Consider the following 25,909-nt stretch of genomic DNA (forward strand, 5'->3'; position numbering starts at 1 on the left):
GAAGATCATCTTTTTGAGTAACTTTTCAACTTTTTCAACTTCTGTTTATGCATTACTGACGTAGTTTTTATGGATATGTTTCTTTGTGAACAGGTCAAGTCAATTCACTTCCTAGTATCTTCACACAGATACCAAATGAAGGTAACTAGGTTTAATTGCTTTGCTGAGTAATTTCATAAAGTCCGTGTGATAAATAGAACTTGTACCTCTCAGTCCTACGGCTCCTGGGGGTCCTGCGGGTCCTCGATGTCCCATCTCCCCTTTCTGCCCTTGTGGTCCAATCATATGGTTATCTGTAGAAATGATGCATTTGTAATTATATTTGTAAATTAATTATTCATATTAAATGCATACAATTATTTCTTTTGAACAAGTTCCTTCTTGCCTCTGATATAGTCCATGATTTCAGTCATGTTGGTCAGTTCTACGCTGATTCCTGGAGGCCCTGTTTCTCCTTTAGCCCCTGGTAGTCCTCTAGCCCCATGACGCCCTTCTGCTCCTGGTGCTCCTGGCATACCTTGGCCCTGTAACAGGCCATTAGCTGTGGAAAAATGCAAACACATAAAACTCATTAATTCCTTGTTCACATTTACCTTTATGCATTTAGCAGACGCTTTTATACAAAGCGACTTACAAAAGACAAACGAAAGCAATTTGTCAAAGAGCCAACAATATTCGTAATGCAAAATGTATTAAACTACTATTAGGAAGCAAGCTAGAGAAGAGAAGAAATGCAGATAAGAAAGTTTTCTGATATGCGTATGTGTGTAAGTGTATTTTAGGTCGCCACATGTAGCGTAACTCACACTTAATGTAATCTGCAACCTGTTTAGCGATGGCTGGATAATCCAAATTCTCGTCACCACTTGGGTGCCCTGCAGAAGTAAACAAACTGCCATTAAACTGCTGAAAAAAACACTTAAATACGAAATAGAGTTAGTAAACACTGTTCTTACTCTTGATGTACTCCTGACGCTCTGCACGGATTTGCTGTTGGTTTTCATTCACCGCGTAAGACACTATTCCTCCAGAGCTTCCTGGTGGTCCTTGAGGTCCCGGGGGGCCCGGGGGTCCTGGTAGACCTCTGAAACCAGCATCTGCAAATGTGATATAAAATCATTTTAATAATTGTAGCTATATAAATATAACCTTGATAATATTTCAAAGTGTGCAGCTGTGGTCGCCAACTCTTGAAGGGGGCGTTTCCCAAAGCCAGCTATGGTCGCAAGTTCTGTCCTTACTAATAGAGTTCTAGGGAACTTGCTAACGATGCTTTTGGGAAACGCACCCCAGAATAGTAGTTGTTGACAAATATTTTTAATGGCCAATCCCTAAACTATTACATTTGGTCCACCATATCCTGAAATGATTAGTCTTCAAACAACCCACAGCTTAAATCTGAACTGTTTCATATACACTAGCATTCAAAAGGTTGGCGTCGTAAAGAAAGAAATTAATATTAAGTACCACAACTGTTTTCAACATTGATATTTAATCTCGTTCTGTTTTGCCTGAGTTCTGTTTGCTAGTTAGTTTCTATGGTTTCTGATTGGTTTACGTTCACCTGTTGTTTCATTTTGTTAACTGTGTATTTAAGCCCTTAGTTTCCTCTGTTCATTTTCAGTCTTGTTTATATTGGAAGTGGTTTGATTCCTGTATTCTCCTGCATATTTTCCAAGTAAAGACTTTTGTTATTATTATATTTCCTGTGCCATGAGATTATTACAGCCACCAGCCCCATGTAACATGATAATCAGAAATGTTTTTTGAGCAGCAAGTCAGCAAATTAGAATGACTTCTGAAGGATCATGTGACAATGAAGACTGGAGGAATGATGCTGAAAATTCAGCTTTGATCAGAGGAAAAAATTATAATTTTAAAGAAAAGAGAAAATTAATAATGTTTCACAATATTATCAAATAAATGCAGCTTTGTTGAGCATTAAAGACTTATTTCAAAAACATTTAGAAAATCTTTTAAACTTTTGAATGGTAGTATATGTAACAGGTAACTCTGAAAGTGATCTAGGGCTAGGCGCTGTGACACAGGTGCGGATGATCCAGGACGTCCAGCATCTTTCCTACCGTTGATCAGATTCAGAACTCGTCCAGCAACTTCCTGAGTGTTAAAGCCATATCCACCTGGCACACCTGGGGGTCCTGGGGGCCCTGGAGGACCAATCAGGTACTGTCTCACCTCATCTCCTATATATGCACCAAAGAATGTGTGGATCCATCAAAATGTGTCATAAAGCACATTAGTTTTGAGTTACATGTTTATTAAAAACAAAAAGCAAGTAGAAAACAGAAAGGTTACACTTTATTTTCGATGGTCCACTTTAGACATTCTACTAACTATAAGTAACTGCAGTAACTACTTAATGACTCCTATATTGCAAAGTTACTTATAGTTATTAAAATATCTAAAGTGGACCATCGAAATAAAGTGTTAGCGACAAAAAAATAATGCCTGTAAAAGTTGCATCACCTGTGTCGTTGAACATTTCACACTTACTTTGAAGGTAATCAATGACACGGTTAGCCAGTGTATCATCAGAGGCTGATCCGGAAGGTCCCGGTGGCCCAGGTGGGCCTGGAGGTCCAGCCAGGTATTCTCTGATGGGTTCACCTACAAAAGACACATTAAATATTACTGTCATGGAGCTTATTTGCCCATTTATCTCTATGATTAGTTAAATGTGTAATTTGTAGTGGCTTTAAACCGAACTGGGACTTCTAAAGATCCTTTTCCACCCAAAAGTTTCCCTCACAATGCTAGCATGTTGGTAGCTGCTATGCAGTTGTTAAATGGATAGTTCAACCAAAATTCCAGACCTGTATTACTTTCTTTCTTCTGTGGGACACAAAATAAGATATTTTAAAAACTGTTGATAACCAAACCATTTCGGTTCTCATTGACTTCTATAGACATTAGTCAGGGTAGATATTTCATTTTTGACAGGAAAGAAAACAAGGCTGTGAGGGATATAAGTACAGTCCGTTCAATGGATTGTACAGTTGTTTAACAAAATAATGATTGTTCAGCTGATGAAACGTCTTTCCAAAAAAGTTTCAGAAGAGAAAAAAATCTGCAAAACAGTTGTGAAAACTATTTGATCTAGGACCATTAGCAAGCCATTAAATACTGTAAATGTATCCCTCACAGCCTCATTTCTTTCTGCTTTAAATACAATATGCCATCTAACCTGACCAAAAATTCAATGGAAGTAAATGGGAACCGAAACTGTTTGGACACCAACATTCTTCAAAATATCTTCTGTGTTTCGCAGAAGAAAGTCATTCAGGTTTGGAACAACATGAACTTGAACATCTCCATGAATTTCTTTCTAAATTATGAACATTTTGGGGTGAACAATCCCTTTAAGGTGTTCAGGGTAGTTTAAGAGAGTTGCTAGGTCGCATAAAATCTTTTTAAACATACTTCTGAGGTAGTCCGAAATCTGCTGAGCAACATCTGGTGAGCCGCCACTAGGGGAACCGGGTGCTCCAGGAGGCCCTGGGGGTCCAGGTGAACCTGGTGGTCCTGGAGCGCTTCTGGATCCTCCACCTTCACAAAACAATCACATGAAACTCTCTTTCTTTTACTAACGAAATGGTATGTGGTTTAAAACATTTCAAGTCAAAGCAAATATTCAAGCAATACACCAATTTGCCTACCGTAGGAATAACCTGGAATGCCAGGGGCCCCTGGGACTCCAGCATCACCTATATTTAAATAAAAAAATTAAAAAAATTGGTGCACGGATGTAGAAAAACTAACCATATTTAATTCCATTGTAATGGTTTCACTGTAACTGGAGGATTTTTTTTCCACATAGATATATGAAGTGAAGGCCAAATATGGCAACCCATACTTAAAATGTGTCCTCTGCATTTAACCCATCCAGTCTGGCTCTCTAACCATTAAGCCACAACTGCCCTGTGTGTATGTGTATTGTTTTATGTAAAAACTGTTTAAAAAGCCCTAACATAGAAATATTTTGTTCCATTGTACCTTTTGGACCTTCTAGCCCCATGGAACCCATTGGTCCTTGAGGTCCCTGCGGTCCTTGTGGACCCTCTGTACCCTGTTCTCCACGTGGTCCTGGTGGCCCTGGCTGTCCTGGAAAACCTGGATTCGGGGTAAAATAACGTGAACTGTGCAGCTATTGAAGAATGTAGAAACGTGTATGTTCTGTCTTATACAAATCTGAATCACTAACCGATTCCAGGTTCTCCAGGTAATCCAGGTTGGCCTTTAGAAAAAAAAAAGATGAAACAGAAGTATGCATGTAATCCACAAACGTCAGAATGTCATATTTATATATGTGTGATGGAATGTGTCAAGCTTACCAGGGAATCCTTGAGGGCCAATATCACCTGAACAAGAAACAAACATTAAAATTCATAGGATCTTAAGGAAAACCCAATGTTGTATATTGTCTCTATTGTATATTTAATCTACCTTGTGATCCAATGGGTCCAGGAGGGCCAGGCGGTCCAGCAAAGAAGGTTTCTGATTAACCACAAAAAACACAATCAGATCATTTTAAATACATAATGTAATAGGTCTCATTCACTAATAATCCTAATAATTGTGTGGATTTATTTACTGTATATGCACACGAGAACTTCTCTCAATTCAAACACACACATATAAGTGTGTGTGTGCGTGTGTTTGTGTATATATATATATATATATATATATATATATATATATATATATATATATATACACACACACACACACACACACACACACACATTTGCGTGTAGTTAGTGAATGAGACCCAAAATCTCAAAGAACCAAGTGTAAATTAACTCTAAAGCATTAGCATACCTGAAGTGGGTACAAAGCTTCCTGGTTCACCTTTTTCACCAGGAGGACCAGGTTGACCAACACCTGTGGAAAAACAAAATTAAACATTTATATAGTAACATAACAGAAATGTAACAAAACTGAATTAGGGACTATGTACCTGGTTTCCCATCGTCACCAGGAGGTCCAGGTGGTCCCGGTGGGCCAGGAGGACCACGTTCAGCAGCAGCTTCCTCTGTTCAATTTAGATTAAGAGCAAATGAATGATATAAAAGCACTTACAATGTACATTTTCAAAGTGAGCACACTTACTCCCTGCTCTCTCGGAGACTCCAGGCTTCCCATCATCTCCTTTGTCTCCTTTATCTCCCTTTGAACCTGTAGAGATTCAAATGTCAGTAAAAAAAAAAAAGAAAAAAAAACTTTTTTGTTTTATAGAACAAAAGTAATCTTACCAGGTGAACCAGGAAGACCAGCAGGACCAATAGGACCTTAAATAAAATAAAATAAAAACTCAATATTAGCAGGAACATACCACTGTTTAACTGATTCTTTTAATTTCATATTAAATGCATCTGAGATAATCCGTGATGAACTTCATGATACCTGATAGTCCAGGTGGTCCAGCAGGACCTGCAGTCCCAGGAGGTCCAGGTGGTCCAGGTATAGCCACAGTGTTTGTATTAGCGCCTACGAGGAGTGACCAGATGATGATGATGTCACCATCAATCGGCCAGATTAATAGACCAGAAGCTAACTAAATAAGCACCACTAACTCATTTTCATTTGAGTTCCCTTACCTGCAGAAATGACTCTTCCGGGCTCACCGGCATCACCTAAAGAGAGAGAACAGCACGTAAGATGTGGCAAGAGTATGTCTGTATATTTATATTTAATAAAAAGTAGAATAATGTATATATAAAATACACAATGTGATTAATATTATGGTTTTAAGGCCTGTTTATACCAAGAACGATTACTATAAAGATAACTATTAGGGTATCATTCTGTGTATTATAAGCACGCGCTGCAGTTTTGTCGTCTGCCGCTTTAAATGCCCGAGCTCTTTAAATAAGGACGGATTCTGATTGGATGTCAATGTTGTTATTGTTCATCATCTGGAAAAAATCGTTCTGAAAGTGATTCCAACTATGTCGTTTCTTATTTCCGTTATAGTTGTGGTGTGGACTCTGCTATTATTTTATATATAGAATGATTTAAAACATTTATTTTAGAGCTATATCTTTATAGTTATCTTCCTTGGTGTGAACGAGCCGTTAGAATTGAATTAAAAACATCTCACAAGAAATATTACCTTTGGAGCCTGGCTGGCCTGGGATACCTGGCAAACCTTTAGTTATATAAGGTACAAATAAATATCATTATCATTGTCTGTTTTGTGTCTGCAATTACTGTTGACAGTTTTTTCAGAAATACTAATAGATCTGTTGTGTTTAATATATTCAGCGCAGGAGAAGTGAAATCAAACCTGGTGGGCCTTGGAGTCCTGGTGTACCTGTGCAGGAAACCAGAAAAAGGTCTCCTTTACATGGTTTGCATTATTGATAAGTGTTAAAAAAAGTATGAAAAGCATCATCTATTCAGCCGTGGTGTGATTTTCTCTTCAGTTATACCTGGTATTCCTGCGTCTCCAGGAGGCCCCTGTGGCCCCCGAGCTCCAGGCAACCCAATCGGACCTTGGTCCCCTTGAATTTAAAAGAAAGAGAAAAAAAAAAATACATGATTGTATTTTTGTAGACACAGGCTAATGTTTTACCAAGTCTAAGTTTCAAAATTACCTCGAATTCCTTTAACACCATCTGGCCCAGGAGCACCTGTGGAAAATGAAATATGATATGTTATAAAATATATGATTTTTATATGATACATCACATACTGTACAGTCATTTTCAATCCAGATGTTCTTGTACACTACCATCCAAAAGTTTAGGGTCAGTGTTTTTGAAAGAAGTCTCTTCTGCTCACCAAGGCCGCATTTATTTGATCAAAAAGTACAGTAAAATACAGTAATATTGTGAAATATTTTTACAATTTAAAATCACTGAATTCTATCTTAATATATTTTAAAATGTAATGTATTACTGTGATGCAAAGCTGAATTTTCAGCATCATTACTGCAGTCTTCAGTGTCACATGATCCTTCAGAAATCACTCAAATATGATTAATCTGCTTAATATTTTTGTGGAAACCATGAAACATTTATTTTCAGGATTCTTCAATGAGAAGAACGTTCAGCATTTATTTGAAATAGAAATCTTTTGTACATTATAAATGTCTTTACTGTCACTTTTGATCAATTGAATGCATCCTTGCTGAATAAAAGTTTAAAAAATGAATGATTTATGAACAGAAGTGTATATTTATTTCTTATAGAATAGAATAAATCTTAATTGCATTGCTCAAGTTTCTCTTTCTGTGATGAGACCCACCTGCTGATCCTTTAAGACCTTTCTCTCCAGGAGGCCCTGCTGGTCCCACCAGACCTGGCTCACCTGTCAAAATAATATTATCATATTTTTGGAGATACCAATAATAACAAATGCTATATAGTTGTATGTTGTAAGATACTGTAACTTACCAGTGGTACCACGTGGTCCTCTCTCTCCTTGATCACCTAATTTAGTAATAGAAAAATCATTTCAATATAATTATCAGCATAAAAACTTAATAAGTATCTTAAAAACTGCTTTACTATTTGCAATATGTATCTCTGGCTTCTACCAACCTTTGACCCCAGATGGCCCAGCAGGTCCTTTATCACCTGAAAATATAAAAGATGATGAAAACAAATTGTTCGCATTAAATTCTCGATTGGGAAACTGTTGAGAAAAGGTAGATTTACCCTTGGGTCCAGGATCACCAGAATCTCCACGGAAGCCTTGGGGTCCAGGAGCTCCTGTCAGACCCGGTATGCCTTGAGCACCTGCATCCCCTGCAGAGACAAAACACATTTTTACCCTCAAAATGCAAAATGTATTCCCATCTTTACTAGCAAAGGCAGGATAAATATGAAGGAATTATTCGTCTGCCTCCTGAACCGGGATCATTTGTACTGGACTGCCATTTCTCTGCTTGTTTCTCACTTGTGTCTGTGAACAGATGGTCTCACCTTTGGGTCCCACGGGACCTCCTGGTCCTGCTAGCCCAGGTGCACCAACATCGCCAGAAGAGCCTGGGGAGCAAACGCAAAACAATTATCAAGTCATTTTTTTAAGCTGGTTGTGCAGAACGTGTTTAATTGCTTATAATTTAAAGCAGCACTAGGTTACTTTTCAACCTTCATAATATATTTCCAAGTCTCTTGTGATGGTACATCGACTTACAATAGGTTGAATGACACGTCTGCCATAGCCTGACGGGGTCTGTAGCGTTTTTAATCGTACTTTTAAACTTCGGGTTTCGGGTAGTAACCGGCGAACAAAGAGAACTACAAAATTCGACTGCTTTACGGCATATACGTCACTTCCACCACCACCCCCACTTCCTTAAAATTGGACGTGCGAGCCAAATGTTATAGTCATGGCCGAAGCAGCACAGAAAAACAAGAAACCAAAGGTTTTATCGGAGCAAAGCAAAAAGAGAAAAAGAGAAAGTGATCGCGTTAAAGGCAGAACGAGGATCAACATTGGGCCAGCATTTTCTCGCTGGCGTGAGCTGAAGGAGGAGGAGGGGTGCCCGACCGATGCGGACTTGGCAAAAAAAAAAAATAATCAAATGAAAGCCTGTGTCTAAACGGCGTGCACAAGTTTGGTAAGGGGCTACATTCTTGCAAGTAAATATATAAGATGTACAAAAATCATATTTTAGGATACCTAACATGTCTGTGATATTTCTTTATTTGTCTTGCCTCAAGCTATAATGCAAAACGATTTGTAAAATTTGCAGATTCATTTATGGTAGCTTGATATTATAATATAGACGATATATGGTTATTATCTACCACTCAAACATTGCATTGAAGTATCATATAGATCCAGTAAAACGGTAACCAATAGACTAGGCTACTATAATGACGCTGGCTTTTAAACGTGATAATCGCGATCATTTGTCGTTAGAAAAAAAATAAAACCCATGAAATTATATTCATATGACATGCTGAAATATATGCCACTGTACCTGGGATGAAGACATTTCACACGCGACGCAAGCAGAACACCTGCATGTGACCTCCTCCTACAGTGTTCAGGGCTATCCTGGTTGTCAACAATTGCACGTGCATGTAGGATGACAGAGTTTATGACAGTAGTAGAGGTCTAGAGGACAATACTGTTTCCCAACTGTAGGGGGACCCCACCTCGAGAGCAAAAGTTCCCTGGTGTTACTTTAACAGTAGCAATAATGTCAGTGGTATCACCTTTTTCTCCTTTCTCTCCAATTCCTGGAGGTCCCGGTGCTCCTCTGGGACCCGCTGGCCCCTCCCGCCCCCTCGGCCCTGGTAAACCATCAGTTCCGGATTCACCTATAAACAGTACAAAGAGATGTTTTAGGTCACCTTTGTCACATGTGAGCATCGCAAAATCAGTCTTAAGTTGTAATTGACTGGTAGAAGTTTAGTGTCTCTGGCTCTGTATCATACCTGAACTTCCTTTGGGCCCTCGAGGGCCTTCCTGTCCAGGGTGACCAATGAGACCATGAGGACCTGAAAAGGACACCCTTGAAGTTTATTTATTTATGCTCTTCTGGTAAGTACTTACCAAATCAATATTTCAATAATCATTTATTTAATACGTGTAAAATGTGAGATACTGATCCACGATCAGCCAGTCCGTTTCTTAGCTTTTTTGTTTGTTTATTTGTTGTTTTTTCTAGTAGAAATGTTGTTTCCTAAAGTGTATCGAATATCGTAGTTGTAGACTTTAATGTTTTGTATTCTTCATTTCACTAAGTTAAAGTGCAAAGGATGTGATGTTTGTCATAAAAAATAAAATATAAAACATTACCTGGAATTCCGGGAAATCCTGGTTCACCTGTAAAATGATTCGATATAAATTTGATATTTTCATAATATTAAATGATATAACTGTAATGTATATTAGTGATACATTTGTGATATTAGGCTATGTGACTGTTGTGATAATGTGTGACATTCTTGTGATATAATCGTGATACTGTTGTGATGTGATATAATTGTGCTACATTTGTGATATTGATATATTTGTGATATTTTTGTGATACTGTTTTAATAATCTTGTTATATTTGTAATTTTTGATATATAAAACTTGAGATAATGAGTGACATATTTAAATACATTTTTGATGTGATGTATTTGTGATATTGTTGTGATAATATGATGATATACTTATGATTGTACGTGATAATGCGCCATTATTGTGATATATCTGTGATATAACATTTAAGATGTTATGTGATACTGTAGTGATGTGTGACATTGTAATATATGTGTGACATTTATATATTTATGCTATTTTATGTGATACTGTTTTGATAATATTGCTATAATTGTGATACGTTTGTGATGTTATGTGAAACGGTTGTGATAACGTGTGACATTGTAAATATTTAGATACATTTCTGATGTTTTGATATGATATATTTGTGATTTTATGTGATAATGTGTGGCATTATTGTGATATGTCTGTGATACATTTCTAACATCACTGTGCTATATTTGTGATATATCTGTGATACATTTATGATATTATTGTGATATACATGTTATAATGTGCATGTGCAATTATGAAATTGTACTTCAGAATGTCACAATAGTGTGTTTTTTGTTTTGTTTTGAATACCTTTAACTCCAGGAGGTCCTTGGTCTCCTAAAATTAAATGTACATTAAATGTACGTATTAGCAAATCTGCATTCACACTTTTCACAGTATACTATCTACGTATTAATCTGTAAATATTACCTTTAGGGCCAGTTTCTCCTCTCTCACCCCTAAGTGAAGTTGCCAGTGAAGCTATAATGAAATCATTAAAAAAATGAATGATTAATAAATGTTAACTGATTAAATGTATGTTCAGAGTGTATGTATGGTAAACACCTCTAACGGTGTCTGACTGCAGTTCAGATCTGAGGATCTGTTGAATGGTCCTCTGCAGGACCAGAGGGTCTTGTGCAGCAGGTTCTGAACCCAGGTTTATAGTGTTATCGGCACGGACACCGGAGATGCGCTCGCCGTATGAAGACTCCAGTGGATCCACGATGTTGACAGCCGAGGAGGAGGACAAGCGACTGGTTCGAGCAGAGCCTACGCTTCCTCCACCATCAAGAGCGTCCACACGAGCCTTCAGCTTCCTGACCTCCTCGCCTACACAGAGAGAAACAGGATTCATGATGAAGGAATCTAAAGTACAAGCTAAATCAGTTGGTCTAGACGTCTTGAGACGTAATGTACCCAGTGCGATGAGACCACAGAGGAGTCCCAGCAGAAGGAGAAGACCAATAATCAACGCCAGAAGCCACTTCCACCACGAGCAGCAGGAACAGAATCCCAGTCCTGTGTCGTCCGACTCATCTTTACGGATCTCTGTTGTGACATCAGAACATGAGTAATATGAGCAAAACCAGATCCATAATGTCTGCTTATTCATTGCTGAATTTGATATATTGATTTTCAAATTTCGGTAACACTTTATTTTAAGGTGCTTGTAATAAGCAGTAATTAACAGTTAATAAGACACTTATAAGACCTTATAAGATGCATATAAGATGCATATAAGCATTAACTACTTCATATAAGGGTTAATTAAAGGTCCAGGCTCTGAAGAGATCAGGGAAACTACTCCCTCTTGGGAAGGTCAATTTTTAAGGGACTGGGAGTTTGTGTTACCACTTATGTTTGTTCGGCTGTTCTAAAAGTGCAATGTATTGATACTTGAGAAATGTATTATTTAATTTAATTTATTTATTATCATTAGTTAATGCTTATATGCATCTTATAAGGTCTTATAAGTGTCTTATTAACTCTTAATTACTGCTTATTACAAGCACCTTAAAATAAAGTGTTACCCAAATTTCTATAAGACATATACCTGCATAGGTTGCCTTGTCTTTCGTTGAGGCTTTGGAAGCTGGAAGCACATTACATGTCGGTTTTATTGGATGTAAATTAAGTGAGGATTGATTTATTAATGAAATAATATCCAGTGAGTGACTTTATCTGAATGTACCAGTGGTGGTTTGCATGGTGCTCGAGATCATCTTTTTCTCCCTCTTGAGTGAATCTTCAGAAAATGTATCTGTAATATAAGAAAAACATTTATTGTCATTTGTTATAAAAATGTGATTTGCCAATCATAATATATTTCTTTTTTGTTCATTTTAAGAATATACGCTACAGCTGAAAAGAGTCTGTAACACAACATTTTTGAAGGAAATCTCTTATGCTCACCAAGGCTGCATTTATTTAATCAACAATACAGTAATATTGTGAATGTACAAATTGAAGATAACTGTTTTTAATTTGAATATTTTCAAATGTAATTTATTCCTGTGATGCAAAGCTGAATTTTTAGCATCATTACTCCAGTCTTCAGTGTCACACCATCCTTCAGAAATCATTTAATAAGCAGATTTGATGTTCAAGAAACGTTTATTTTTATTATCAATGTTGAAAACAGTTGTGCTGCTTAATATTTTTGTGGAAACCGTGAGACATTTGTAAGGTTGATGAATAGAAATGTAAAAAAAATAAAAAAAAAACATTATAAAAAAACATTATAAATGTCTTTACAGTCACTTCTAATAAATGTAATGTGTCCTTGCGGAATAAAAGTATTTCTTTCAAAAATGTTTGAATGGTAGTGTATATTTAACTATTTTACCCAATCCAACTGGAACAATTACACTTTTTACTAATTAAATGACTGATTTAATCTAATTAATAACTATAATTAAGCTGAGTTCAAATACTGTATCTAGTGTGAGCTGTCTACCTGCTCCAGCACTGGTGGTGGAACTGACGAACTGTTTGCCAGTGTTTTTGGACATGATCAGTCTCTCAGTCTCTTTCTTAGCCGCTACATTATCTTTCCCAATCGCAATAAACTTGCCATCTTTCACAAACACATCATCAGAGGTGATAGGGCTGCTGGGAACAGCTGTAAATGTCATATAAAACAAAAAAGAACAAATTTAATTTGGTAATACTGTATTGTTTTAATCTTTTAAACATTGTTAAGTCATTTTTTAAAATCATTATTACCAGTAAAATTGGTGCCCAATCCAGTGCTGCCAACATTCTTCGGTGACCCATACACTGGAAGTACAAACAGGCATAATGAATCTCTTACTGTAGTTATTGTGTATGCATTACGTCAGTGTATAACAGTTAGCAAGGTTCGGTTTACCATGGCCAACACTCATTCCATTAGCCATGAGAGCACCGCCAGATGTTGACAGGTTATTCTGCATCCCATACACTGAGAAGAACAGAAACACAGAGGGAAGCCATCAGGATCAGGTACTTATTCATTTTCATGAGCTCAAAATTAGAGTTTGTTTTTAGTGCATGAATCGATGAATGTAATGACCTGCACTACCAAGGGGAGATGAGCTGAGGGTCCGATTATTCTGCATGCCACCTGAAACAAACAACACAGTGGCAATCTCTCTCTTTCTTCCTCCTATTATTTTTCATTTATCTTTTAATTTAACTGATCCTTTCAACTTTGACACACAGAAATACATGCACACAGACACTCTTGTTTTCTCTGTGTTTAACCTGTGAGTGATGGTTGTTGCAGTGTGGTGTAACTGAGATTGTTTGGGTTGGTGTAATATCCACTGAATCCAGCATCCAGGACTGAGCCGTCACAACCTGAAAGACATGTATTAGTGTCGAAGGACTATGGCAAGCCGTTTTAACTTTTATTCATTTCCAGGATATGAATTGTTGATATCAAGAATTACATTTTTTGATATCAACAATTCAATTTTTGATATCAACAATTGTGTTTTCACTAGTGAAATGTCACCATAGGCTGCCATTCAAAATCAATTGTTGATATCAAGAATTGATTTCTTACTAGTAGAAATATAATTTTTGATATCAATAATTACATTGTTACTAGTAAAAATGCGAATTCCTGATATCAATAATGAAATTGTCACTAGTCTAAATGTCTATTTTTGATATCAACAACTGAATTGCTACTAGTAAAAATGTTCATTTTTGATATCTGAAAATGTATTTCTGATATCAATATTATTTCAGATATCTAAAATGGCTTTCTTACTAGTAACAATCACATTCATGATATCAGAAATTAACATTGTCACTAGTAAAAATTGAATTATTGATATAAAAAATGAACATTGTTACTAGTAGCAATTCAATTGTTGATATCAAGAATAGACATTTCAGCTAGTGACAATTTAATTCTTGATATCAAAAATAAAGGTTTTTACTAGTAAGAATTGTATTTCTGATATGTGAAATTGGAATTTAAACTAGTAAGAAATCAATTCTTGATATCAAGAGTTGATTTTGAATGGCAGCCTATGGTGACATTTCACTAGTGAAAATACAATTACAGATATCAAGAATTATAGTTTTAACTAGTGAAAATGTAAATGTTGATATCAAGAATTACCATTGTTACTAGTGAAAATGTCATTCCTGATATCCAAAATTGCCATTGTTACTAGTAGAAATATTATTCCTGATATAAATAATTATCATTTTAACTAGTGAAAATGTAATTGTTGATATCAAGGATTCATATCCTGGAAATGAATAAAAGTTAAAACGGCTTGCCATAGGCTATGCGGTGTGTGTATCACAGAATATCTGTACGCGTGAGTGGGTGTGTGTTACCTGACTGGCTGTCGTGGCGGGTGTCCACGCTGGCTTTTTTCGGGATAGGCAGAGTGTTGGTGGGAGAGCGAGGTGGACTGATGCTCCCGGAGCGACTTCCCTTCAGTAATCTCTTTACATCATCCAGCTCTGTCCCTAAACACATAAAACTATCATTCATTTTCTGAAACTAAAGGCAACAAAAACTTTTGAACGTGTAATTATATCCTCATATATAATCAATATATAATTCAAAAAAGATTAAATGAAAAATATATATTGAACTGTACATATGTGGTGCAACTGAAAACATTTAGCAATTTCAAAGTATTTGCGTAGTAAAGCAGATCCTGTGTTACACTATTGAACATAAGCAACACTGACATCTAGTGGAGGGTGAAGCACTCTGCAATCTGGCTCTGATCTCACTCTCTGGAAAAGACAGCATCACAACAATAACATTAAGATTTTAAAATGAGAATTAAATTGAGGATAAGTTCTTTTTACATTTGAAGTTCAAGTTTAAGACTGTTGTTGGGAAGTTTGTGAAACTACGTTTTATTTTATAAATACCTCGTGTCTGAGTGCGCCCTCTGGTGGCAACGCTTGACGAACCTGCAAATAAAAAAGAACCAAACGCTGAAGCAGAATTTTGATGAACGCAAATTTCAAGGATGAAACAATAAATTAATAATAATAATAATAATAATAATAATAACTAGATTTTAAAGTCCGTCGAGACAAACTTAACTTTTTAACATTTAAGTAGGCTATAGCGTAGGCTACATATTAACATTTGTCTTGCTTGATTTTTGAAAAATGTCTAGGCTACAGTACAGAGGTAAGAAAACTGCACTAGAAGGCCTATGTGATTTCATATATCTTTTCGATAGATTCCCCAGACAGCAACATAGTGTCGATCCACACGGTTTTTGTTTGGTTAACTGAAATTCTGATTAATCATGAATTTCTTTCATTTTGTATTTTAAATTACAAATGGTGTTTTTTTTTCTCTCCTGAAATTCACACCAGCCCCAAAACAAAATACTAAATGGACGTACCGTACTCTTTCTTTGTGTATTCAGGGGAGGAATTGCCACTGGAGCCCCCTGTTTAATATAACATACAGTACATACAATATATTAATTCTGTTTCTGTTGACTATAATGTATACTTAAACTAATATCAACAATTAAACATACTGTGTGAGAGTCCTCTCATTTTAAATCAATATAAGGTCAGAGGTCATGGTCTCTAACTTACCCTCATATCCTCCAGTGTAAAGGTGCAAACTGGTTTTCCTCTCAGCAGGAACTGTGCTGTAACTCAAACCTTTCCTTGTTCCACTAGGAGACGAGGAGCTGAACTTGGTGACAGTCATGGTGGAAGCTCCTCCGGCAGACATGACTGCAGAAGAGCCAGCACCACCTCCTCCACCCCTGGATGTGTTCATACTACCCCCAGAAGCACTAACAGAACCGCCCGAAGAACCAGACGCAAACTCAGAGGACGAGATGGACCCGAATCCAGAAGAAAGACCTCCACCCGTTGCTGAGGAACTGCCACCTGTCGTGATGGAGCTAGAGACGCCGCTAGAGCTTTTAACCACAGAACTAGAGCTTTTAACCATTGAGCTACTAATCGGACCGGTTACACTGATTTCACGAGATAATCCGTCAAATCCACCAATCACAGATCCAGCTCCTGAACTGCTACTTCCAGAGGAAGAGGCTGGAGAGAAGAAAGAACAACTCAATAAATACTACAGATATTTCATATATATGAGGAGAAACCAAATAATGGAGAATATTGTGCTGATGATAACCAAAACCTTTATGTCGGTTCCAAAATATTTCAGATGAAAAAATGATTGGTTTAAAGTTTCTTTCATGAATTTTGAGTAAATATTGCTGAAAATAAGTGTTAATTGAACCAATTTCCTTTACATTTCCTGCATAGATTGTTGAAACCATAGATATCCATAATAAAGGCTAGATGTCTTACGGCGGAGTCTCTATCGTCATCACCGGCGGCCATCTTGTCACAGGCAAGCTTTCTGGCGATCTCTGTGGTACGTAAGATGAGTGATCAGCACAAACACAAATACTCTTATCTCGTTGAAATCTTGACGGATTTACAAACGGTTTGGTTTCTTACAAACGTTATTAACGTGGCTATAATTCTGGATGATTATTTATTTATACACTTATTATTCATAAGTATGCAGTGTCATAACTACATCTCTGACGTTTATAACAAACCAAACCGTTTGAAAATCGGTAGGAAATTGATCAAGTTATGGTTATTTAAAAAGTACATGCACCATTAAAATACAATGTTACGAGTGAGCGAGCTGCCTGTGACAAGATGGCCGCCAGGTGAGGACGTCGACCTCCATTGGCCAGCAGCGCGGACGAGACATCTAGCCTTTATTATGGATATCTATGGTTGAAACTGGATGATTTCTGGACTCACAGGATATGACATAGCTTCTGGAAGCGCCGCCTTCAGCACTGGTCTGAGAGATGATCTTCTTCTCCAGCAGGACAGCTGAAGCTCCTCCAGAGCCGGAGCTGTTCACTATGGAGGTCACTACCTGTTGGCCGCTCAGGGAGCTGCTGTTCCCCTCTAGTGGGAGAGACACCAAATAACACTCAGCAGGGACGGAGATTGAACTGTTCTACAATAAAGAGAATGACACAATCAATGGTTTTTAATGTGATGCAATTTTAAATTGCAGTTTAAACATACTTGGCGGTAGAGATGTCAGTCTTGTGGTCGTCACAGTTTCGGTATGTTTCTGGATGTCTGTAATTTTTAACATCATTCAAATTAAGGGAGTTATAGCCAGTACATCATATTTCCATGTACGTTTTACTACGGTTGTGTCGAATTACTGTTGTAAGAATGCTACATGTAAGGATTTTCAACGCATTCTCATCCCAAGGCGTCATATACTGACGCTTTTGCCAAAGCGTCTACATCCGACGCACATGGAAGCCTACCCTTTAGCGTCAATATAACACGCTTCGGTTATGGGTAGGTTTAGGTCTGGGGTAGTAGTAGGGTTAGACCACTAGGAGGCGCCATATATCTGCGTCTCATATTGACGCTAAAGGGTGCCATGTGCGTTGGATATAGACGCTATGGCAAAAGCGTCAGTATATGACGCCTTGGGATGAGAACGGGCTGGGATTTTCGGTTACACCTTATTTTAAGGTGACGTAGTTACATTGTACTTACTCAAATACTACTGAGTAATATTAAAATATCTACTTTCTATAGAGTTGCGGTTAGGGTTAGTTACTTGTAATTATGCACTTTACTGTTATTGCTATAGTATAGTAAGTACATAGTAACTCTTTTGGGGGGCATGGCCCACGAATGCCCTCCCCTGGCGCCAGCCCTGAGATTAAACGCACAGAACATTTTTACACATTCACCTAAGCAGCAAACTTAATGGCCACCGGTGTCGCTAATAATAAGAGTTTCTGAATTCTACATATAGCTCTTGTAATTCTATGAGAGGAAAAAGTGTTTTCCACATTACCTTTTACAGATCCTCCAGATCCCCCCTCTACTTTGACAATCTTGGTTGTGGTTAGCTTGTCCATTCCATGTTAAATACTGTAAAGCAAAGACTGACTATTATCAATAAAATAAGATCCTTTTTTTTTTTTTTTTTTTTTTTTTAAGCATGTTATTGGTGCTATAGATTAGCATTATTAACACAAAATGCTTTTCAAAGAATACAAGCATAAGAAAAAACGAACAACGAAGGACTGATCACCTCATCAAGATTTCAGACATAAGCATATCCTTAGAAATTGATTTACAGCCCTGTTAGAGTATAATTTTAGCTTCCAGTAAATATCTGTATCTTTCTTTAAACCTTTAAACTTCTGGTCTGGCTTTTTACAATATGCAACACTTTCGCTTCAGAACCACAAAGAGTTTAATGCCTATTATTTATTTTTCTTTGTCTTCTAGCTCACACTTAAACACTGATTTAGCAACTTATAATGTAACCATGCAGAGAAAAAAACAAATAACAACTCAACTCAACCCTATACAGCCAAAATGTTTTTTTTGCTGAACCGAAGTTGCTCTACAAATGCACAAATTGGTATTGAAATAACATATAAAAGCAAATTTGTGAAACCAAAAAAAAAACAAAAGCATCAGAAAACAGACTGACAGAAAATGACACTTACCACTTTATGTCTCATTTACCGTCTCATGTCAAATAGTCTAGTATCAACACACTGATGTTTTGCAGTTCAAGTTCAATCACAGAAAGATTTTTCAGCTTGGATTTCAAGCCTTCTTAACACATCTGGAGCCAACAAGTTTAAACCTGAAGTTTTCCTGAAGGCAGTATGTACAACTGACACATAATACCGTACTGTATGTAGGATTTGAATTCAATTATTTCTGCGTTTTCTGTGAAAGGTCACCTTTATGATCAGCTCTTTCATTTCTTAAATACATTAGAAGTCTTGCTTATACTTCAAAGTTACAAAGTCAGTCTCCTTAAGTTCTAGCTTATGCTTTAGGAGCATCCCAATAACTTTTAAATAATAACAACAAAAAAATAGATTTAATTTAGTGTCAGTTCGTTTTTTGTTAGTAAAGTGAGTTTAAATTGATATTTTTGTAAGTTTTTTAAATATAGTTTATTAAATAAAAAGTAAACGATGCAAAGGATGGATTATAAAACTAATTGATTCAATGAATGAGTAAATAAAAAAACAACAAAAAAATACATTCAATAAATGTATATGGCTTGAATCAATCAGTTTTATAATCCTTATATATATATATATATATTATTTTTTTAAAGATATATATACACAGTATATTCTTATAATATAAAGGGTATGAATAAAATATGAAAAAATCTATCTATTTTCGATTGCAATATGGCAATACACCATGGTATATCACTCATAGGTGAATAGACATGGCCATGTTAAATGAGACCACATAACAAACAGCATATTTTAGTTTGTACACTGTAAAACCCAACAAGTTAAGCTAACTCATTTCATTTGAGGAAACCGATTGCCTCAATTCATTTAAGTTTATAAAAAACAATAGCTATGAGTACTCTGAACTTATTTCAGTTGAGTTCACTAAAAGTAGATATTGCAGTCAAGAAATTAAGTGATTGTTGAGCATTAATGATGAACACCTGCTGTTAACATCACTGAAGGAAAGAGAAACACAAGAACTACAACTGACTTCCAACCACAACATTAGATTTAATCAACTGAAGATAAAATATGTTTAAATCTCTCAAGATCTCAGCAGAGGAGGATTGAACAACTCCACAAACAGCATTACCACACTCTAAAAAACGATTCGTTGGCTGAACAACCATTACTTATAAAAGTTATTAGATTTAACACAAAAAATTAAGTATTCATAACTTTTCAACCTCTACTTAACATATTTAGTGTGTGTAACACAAAAATATAAGTAACTAGGTGAACTTAAATGTATGCATAAATAAAATGAAAAAACATAAGTCATGTCAACTACTATAATAATTGCTTCAAAATTAAGTAAATCGAGCATAACATTTTAAGTAACTATACGAGCCACGTGATATGCAATTTCCCGTGATGCCTTTCCAGCCAAAAATTGGAGCCATTTTGTGAAGCACATATGTGAAGACGCTGAAAAGAGGTAAGCTTAACTTTTTTAACTCAAGGTACACTCAATCGTTTATTGCATTTTTGGTCAAGAAACTAACTTTTAAACTGAATTTCAGAATTGCTACGAATTTTGCATCAACAATTAGAAACGTGTTACGAACACCTATGTTGCCTATAGTCTACAAGTTAATGTATGAAATGAGTGACTTTGCACGAGAGTATATTTGAATTATTAAGCAAGTGTGCTTCCATCGAATAGGCTATCAAGTGTCAAGTGTTTATAGTAGTCAGAGTATTTATTGTGTTTTTCGAAATATATGACCATGACGGCACGTATGCATTAATGGTGTGTTCACAATAATTTGCGCGAGTAGATTACAAAGTCAATCCACGAATAGACGCACGAAGACACGAATAGACGCATCATTCGCGCCGGGCGTCGCGAATGACGCGAATTGGGTGACGCGTTTGCCGCGAACGTCTTCCACGCAAGTTGAAAAATTTGAACTCGAGCAGATTCAAGCGTCTAACTAGACGCGATAGACGCGTATTTGACGGTCTATTCGCGTTCGGTTTGAACACACCAGGACAATTCGGACGGCGCTTTCCCCCACGGATAAATTCGTAGGCCTACTTTATTAACGAAATGTAGTTGTCATTTATTATATGCAGGCTATGAGTTTTCGGATTAAAAAAAATTCACTTTGCATATTTACAAATTCCCATATATTCTATTCTCTAATATCTATAAATGGATCGCGGGAAAGGGGGGCGGCCAGGCCTTGGGCTCGGGTTAGCCTACTGGTAACGTTCGTTAACATACAAATATTAAATTCGAAAACACATTGGCTACAGCTCCGTGTGCACGATTTATCATTAAATAATGGCGATCTTGATTCAAACACAATATTATTCCTAAATGACAGCTACAACCCTGTCTATTAAACCTTCAAAATTATTATCAAAATAAGTAAATACCCTTTAAGCAAAAGTTTGGCTTCAAACAAAGATTGTAGATCTTTATTTACTGTTTGGCTATTCCAGTAGTGACTGTTAAAATGTTTTGAAGAGATTCGTTCAAAACCTCTGTACCAAAGTCTTTACTTAACTTGTTTTGTTTAAATTAATAGATATTATTTAATAGACTCATTTTTATATTTATAGGCATTTAATAATGGACTAATTTGTAACATTTAATTATTGTTTTTTTCTTTTTAGATATATTTTTGATAACCAGAAAAAAATGTGTGTATATATATATATATATATATACACACACACACACACAACCAGTAAGATTGTTTAATGTTTTTAAAAGAAGTCTCTTCTGCCCACCAAGCCTTCATTTATTTGATCCAAAATACAGCAAAAACTGTAATATTGTGATTATTATTATTATTATTTTTACAATTTAAAACAACTGTTTTCTATTTGAATATATTTTAAGATGCAATTTAAAAGTTTTGGGTCAATTAGAACTTTAAAAAAAAAAAAAAAAAAAAAAAAAAACTTTTATCCAGCAAGTATGCATTAAATTGATAAAAACGTGACAGTATAGACATTTATAATGTTGCAAATGTAAGAGGCTGTAAGAGATTTATTTTATTTTAAAATATAAAGGTACATTTCTTTCTCATTCTGTGTTTCAATGCAATTGATTTTTTGCAACAGTCTGAACAATAACAAGTGATGTTGCAAGTAAATGCAGATTTCCTGTTTTTTTTTTTTGATGTTTTTTTTTTTTTATACTCATAGGAACGAAGAGGAACTGGAACATCTCACATTGAGGATCATCACGAAAGGTGGCTCAGCAGATGATCCTTTACAGACTGGGGTAACGCTGGAAGGCATAGAGGTGATGAGTCACGAACGCTGTGCTAAGTGAGCTGGTCGATAGGAATTATGTTTGTGAAACTAATTACATGGAAATGCACGAATTATATCTGTTTATTAAAATAGTTTCTTCCGGAAACAACGGACCATATTATGAGATTCCAAGTCACAGTTCATCTCACTTAGCACGGCGTTCGTGGCTCGACTGGTCGAGACTGTTTTCCAAGATGGCTCCTGCCTGTATACGCGTAATGTACTGTCTTTATAAAGTATCTTCTTATTAAACTGTCTGTACACTTACAAAGTTCTCAATGCTTCGGTTTGCATGTAGGGAGGGACCCTCATTATGTTACCGTGTTAGTGTGGGGCTATTTTGAGCCTTGTTATTGGTATTAACTAGCGATTTACTTTTGCTTATTCCATGCCCCATATACTAGCGTTATAAGCTAAATAGTTTTTAGAGATAAAACTCTACGTACATTCGATTATCATGAAAACGCATCCCAGAGAACGATCAACTCGGTAACCATGTGTTAATTACCCCTAGGTTCATTTTTCACCGGAATTGTCCTTTAAGAGGTTTTTTGTATGTTGCAAAAGTAAATATTGGAAAAATGTAAATCTTTTGAGAACTGTTGCAAAGGTGAAAAAGTGACCTGTTAAAAGTGATTTTCCATTTGTCGATTTGTCACATTTTGTTACATTTCATGTGTGGTTTCAGGCTTTCAAGCCTTTGGCAAAAAAATAAAAAATAATAAAGTTAAATGCTTTATTGTGTGTGATTTGCATGTTTAATTTATTTTAAGACATTGAATGTACTGGAGCAGTGCAGTTAGCAGACCAATAGCTGAAGATCTAAAATAAGTTAAAATGGTTGGTTCAGCTCATTTAATTGTCTTATTTTTATATACAAATGGGCTTAAATGTTAAGTTAACAGAACTAAGATTTGTTTTGATCTCACATGGCCTGCACTGTGTTTGATTTACTTAAAATGTATATGCACCATTTTTGCATCATACTTTTTAAGTAATCCCAACTTGGAATTATTTTACATAAAATAAACAAGAAAACCTTTGTTATATGTACTTAAATATTTGAGTTCACATAACATTCTTTACTTAAAAATATATGTAACGTGATGCATATATTTTTAAGTAAAGAATGTTGCGTGAACTCAAATATTTAAGTACATATAACAACAGTTTTCTTGTTAATTTTAAGTAAAATTATTCCAAGTTGGGATTACTTAAAAAGTATGATGCAAAAATGGTGCATATATATTTTAAGTAAATCCAACACATCATTTTTTAGAGTGCAGCTTCACTTATTACTAACCAGTTTGACTTTTATCATGCGTCTACAGAAGGTGTTATTGTGAATGAACAGAGGTTTAGATGAAGATGATTTATTGAGTTTCATTTAAAGACACCATGATAGTGGTCAGTGTTTGCTTTAGTTGGGCTCTTGACCCTTGACTTTACAACAACAGGTTTTCCTCTGCCTGCTGTAACTGAGTGTTTATATAACACATTTGTTATGGCACAAAAGCCAAAAGAAAATTTTATTTTTGATGATGATTTATGGAATGATGAATCATCATTTGGTGTCTTGATTCTCTGATCTTTTCTAGAGAATAATCTCTGATTAAACAGGTGATATAACTTGTATTATTCATTATATAAGAACTGTGATTCTGCTGTAAGGCCCATTGTTGTTACAATCAGATTTTAAAAACCTCTATGGTATCATGCTGACTTACACAGACATCAATAATCAGTATATGAATCTCAACAATGGTGACCATTACAAAATAATTCATGCTGCAATGCATGCTGGGAGCCATGGATAAGGTTTGTATTATGGTAGTACCCAGCATGCATTGCAGTAAGAATCGCTTTTAATGGTCACCATTGTTGAGATTCATATGCTGAATCTTGATATCTGTGTTAGCTTTGGTAAGGAATTACATGTTCTGAAAAATCCTTTATACTATCTGATAATCATAACATTGCTAGTTCTTATGTTGTAGAATCTTTGTTTCGAAAACAACTAATAATATAATCAAACGTCAAGGGTCAAGAGCCCAACTAAAGCAAACGCTGATCTCCATCATGGTGACCTTAAACGTTTTATTTCTTGTGTTTCTCTTTCCTTCAGTGATTCTGCTTTTTAACAGCAGGTGTATACAATTATTATTCAATTAACATTCTGGGATCTAGAAATGTTCTATAACTCATTCAGTTTGAGTTATGTTTCAGTCATTCAAGACACTTCAAGTTTCGGTATTATTTGAGTGCAGTGAACTCAGTTTAATTGAGTGAATATTACTGTTAGGTTTTACAGTGTATGTATAAATAAATTCAATATTATAATTATGTAAATAATATAAGTATAAAATAAAAAAAGAAAACCTTTGAATTAAATACAAAATTAAATATTTTGAATGTGAAAGACATATTTTCCGGAAGTGAGCATATACCAATCCATCCATAGATATGTTCATCCATCCATCCATGCATTCATCTATCCCCAATCATCTAGACCTTTAGCACCTGCTAATGCCATGTTTATCACCATCATGATAATAGTCATCATTACAGCCGCGAAACAGTGATGATTCGTCCTGATTTTCCTTTGGATAATGAGTCATTTATGAATGGCAGTGAAAGACACACTGAGCTGCAGTTATGAATCTGTTATACAACTAAATTACAGCTACTAAACCCATGTTAATTAGTGTTTATGTATGTGTGTGTGTGTGTGTGTGTGTGTGTGTGTGTGTGTGTGTGTGTGTGTGTGTGTGTGTGTGTGTGTGTGTGTGTGTGTGTGTGTGTGTGTGTGTGTGTGTGTGTGTGTGTGTGTGTGTGTGTAGCTTGTTCTATAATGCATTTGTGGTTGCCTGACATTTTTTCTGTCATCATGGTTGATCAAAATTATACATCTAAACACAATAAGCTCATGACCACAAATGAATACTTACAAGAGCTTTTTCTTTAGCCTACAGATATACTTTGAGTGTTTAATGATGTAAGCTCTCTTAAAAATAACGGTTGCAAAAAGGGGTTTTCGAACGATGCCATAGAAGAACGATTTTGGGTTCCCGAAAGAACCTTTCGGTGAAAACAAAAGTTCTTAAAGTTCTTAGTGTAAAGGGCATTTTAATAATCTGAAGAACACTTTTTACTATAAAGAACATTTTGTGAAATGGAAAGATTCCATGGATGCTAAAGGTTCTTCATGGACTGGAGCCAATAAAGTAGGCTATTTGCATAATTGGTTCTGAGAGGATTCATTTAAGCTGAAAAGAAGTAATTCTTATACATATTAAAACAAACAGATACCATTTTAGAAATAGATTCTTCTAAATGGATTATATAGCCTAATAGTTTTATTTTTCCTCTTTGAATATTTCTGTCTAAAGCCTGACAATGTGCCAAAGATTTCACCCCTTCATTGCCAGTTCATTGATGATTGAGCAGCTTGACTGTTCCTAGAACAGCTGAATAACGGAGAACACCAACCTGACAGACTTTTCCCGCCCGTGAACACATAACCTTAAACTTGCACTTCGAAACAGTTCAGGTTCAGTTATAAAACTAAAGAATGCAGATCTGCGAAGTCCCTCAGTAGGCCTATAGCATAACAACAACAACAACAACATTTCGTTTAAAAGACCAAGTTGAAACTCACCTTGACTCTCGTTTAGGAGAAATGAGTGTAAGGTTCTGGTTGTGCCCGTTCTTCTGTGTAAAGATGTGCTCCAAAAAGCGATTATAGGAGCTGGCACGTTCAGATGTGATGAGTAATCCA

The 25,909-nt window shown here is 35.9% G+C and overlaps 1 protein-coding gene across 1 annotated transcript; it reads right to left on the reverse strand.

Annotated features, from left to right (window-relative positions):
- Positions 1-104: 104 nt before the first annotated feature.
- col17a1a (collagen, type XVII, alpha 1a) lies at positions 105-25,909 on the reverse strand. The gene is made up of 51 exons (XM_056253536.1): positions 25,790-25,909; positions 18,156-18,232; positions 17,357-17,413; positions 17,081-17,233; positions 15,869-16,336; positions 15,667-15,714; positions 15,179-15,220; positions 14,990-15,037; positions 14,627-14,761; positions 13,532-13,627; positions 13,341-13,391; positions 13,158-13,229; positions 13,013-13,066; positions 12,744-12,908; positions 11,979-12,047; positions 11,841-11,879; positions 11,204-11,335; positions 10,850-11,116; positions 10,715-10,765; positions 10,595-10,621; positions 9,781-9,807; positions 9,417-9,479; positions 9,195-9,299; positions 7,950-8,012; positions 7,683-7,772; positions 7,566-7,601; positions 7,419-7,454; positions 7,270-7,332; positions 6,618-6,653; positions 6,453-6,524; positions 6,308-6,334; positions 6,134-6,169; positions 5,619-5,654; positions 5,425-5,508; positions 5,274-5,309; positions 5,131-5,196; positions 4,979-5,053; positions 4,840-4,902; positions 4,465-4,515; positions 4,353-4,379; positions 4,223-4,255; positions 4,015-4,131; positions 3,678-3,725; positions 3,442-3,567; positions 2,515-2,628; positions 2,085-2,204; positions 957-1,097; positions 807-875; positions 386-541; positions 207-293; positions 105-118 (listed from the first exon to the last, which is right to left on the reverse strand). Exons 2-51 carry the CDS (start codon positions 18,217-18,219, stop codon positions 105-107), a joined length of 4,155 nt encoding a protein of 1,384 aa, XP_056109511.1. The 5' UTR covers positions 18,220-18,232; positions 25,790-25,909.

Source organism: Rhinichthys klamathensis, unplaced genomic scaffold (genome assembly GCF_029890125.1).
Source record: "Rhinichthys klamathensis goyatoka isolate OS25496 unplaced genomic scaffold, OSU_Roscu_1.1 h1tg000107l_1, whole genome shotgun sequence".
Taxonomy (NCBI): Eukaryota; Metazoa; Chordata; class Actinopteri; order Cypriniformes; family Leuciscidae; genus Rhinichthys; species Rhinichthys klamathensis.

Excerpts from the sequence above, each read along its gene's own strand:
- col17a1a (XM_056253536.1), bottom strand. The coding sequence starts at position 18,219 with ATGGACAAGCTAACCACAACCAAGATTGTCAAAGTAGAGGGGGGATCT. Across the intron at positions 16,337-17,080 it reads CAGAAGCTATGTCATATCCT|CCTCTTCCTCTGGAAGTAGC; the intron begins GTGAGTCCAGAA and ends TCTTCTCTCCAG. Across the intron at positions 3,568-3,677 it reads CATTCCAGGTTATTCCTACG|GTGGAGGATCCAGAAGCGCT; the intron begins GTAGGCAAATTG and ends TGTTTTGTGAAG.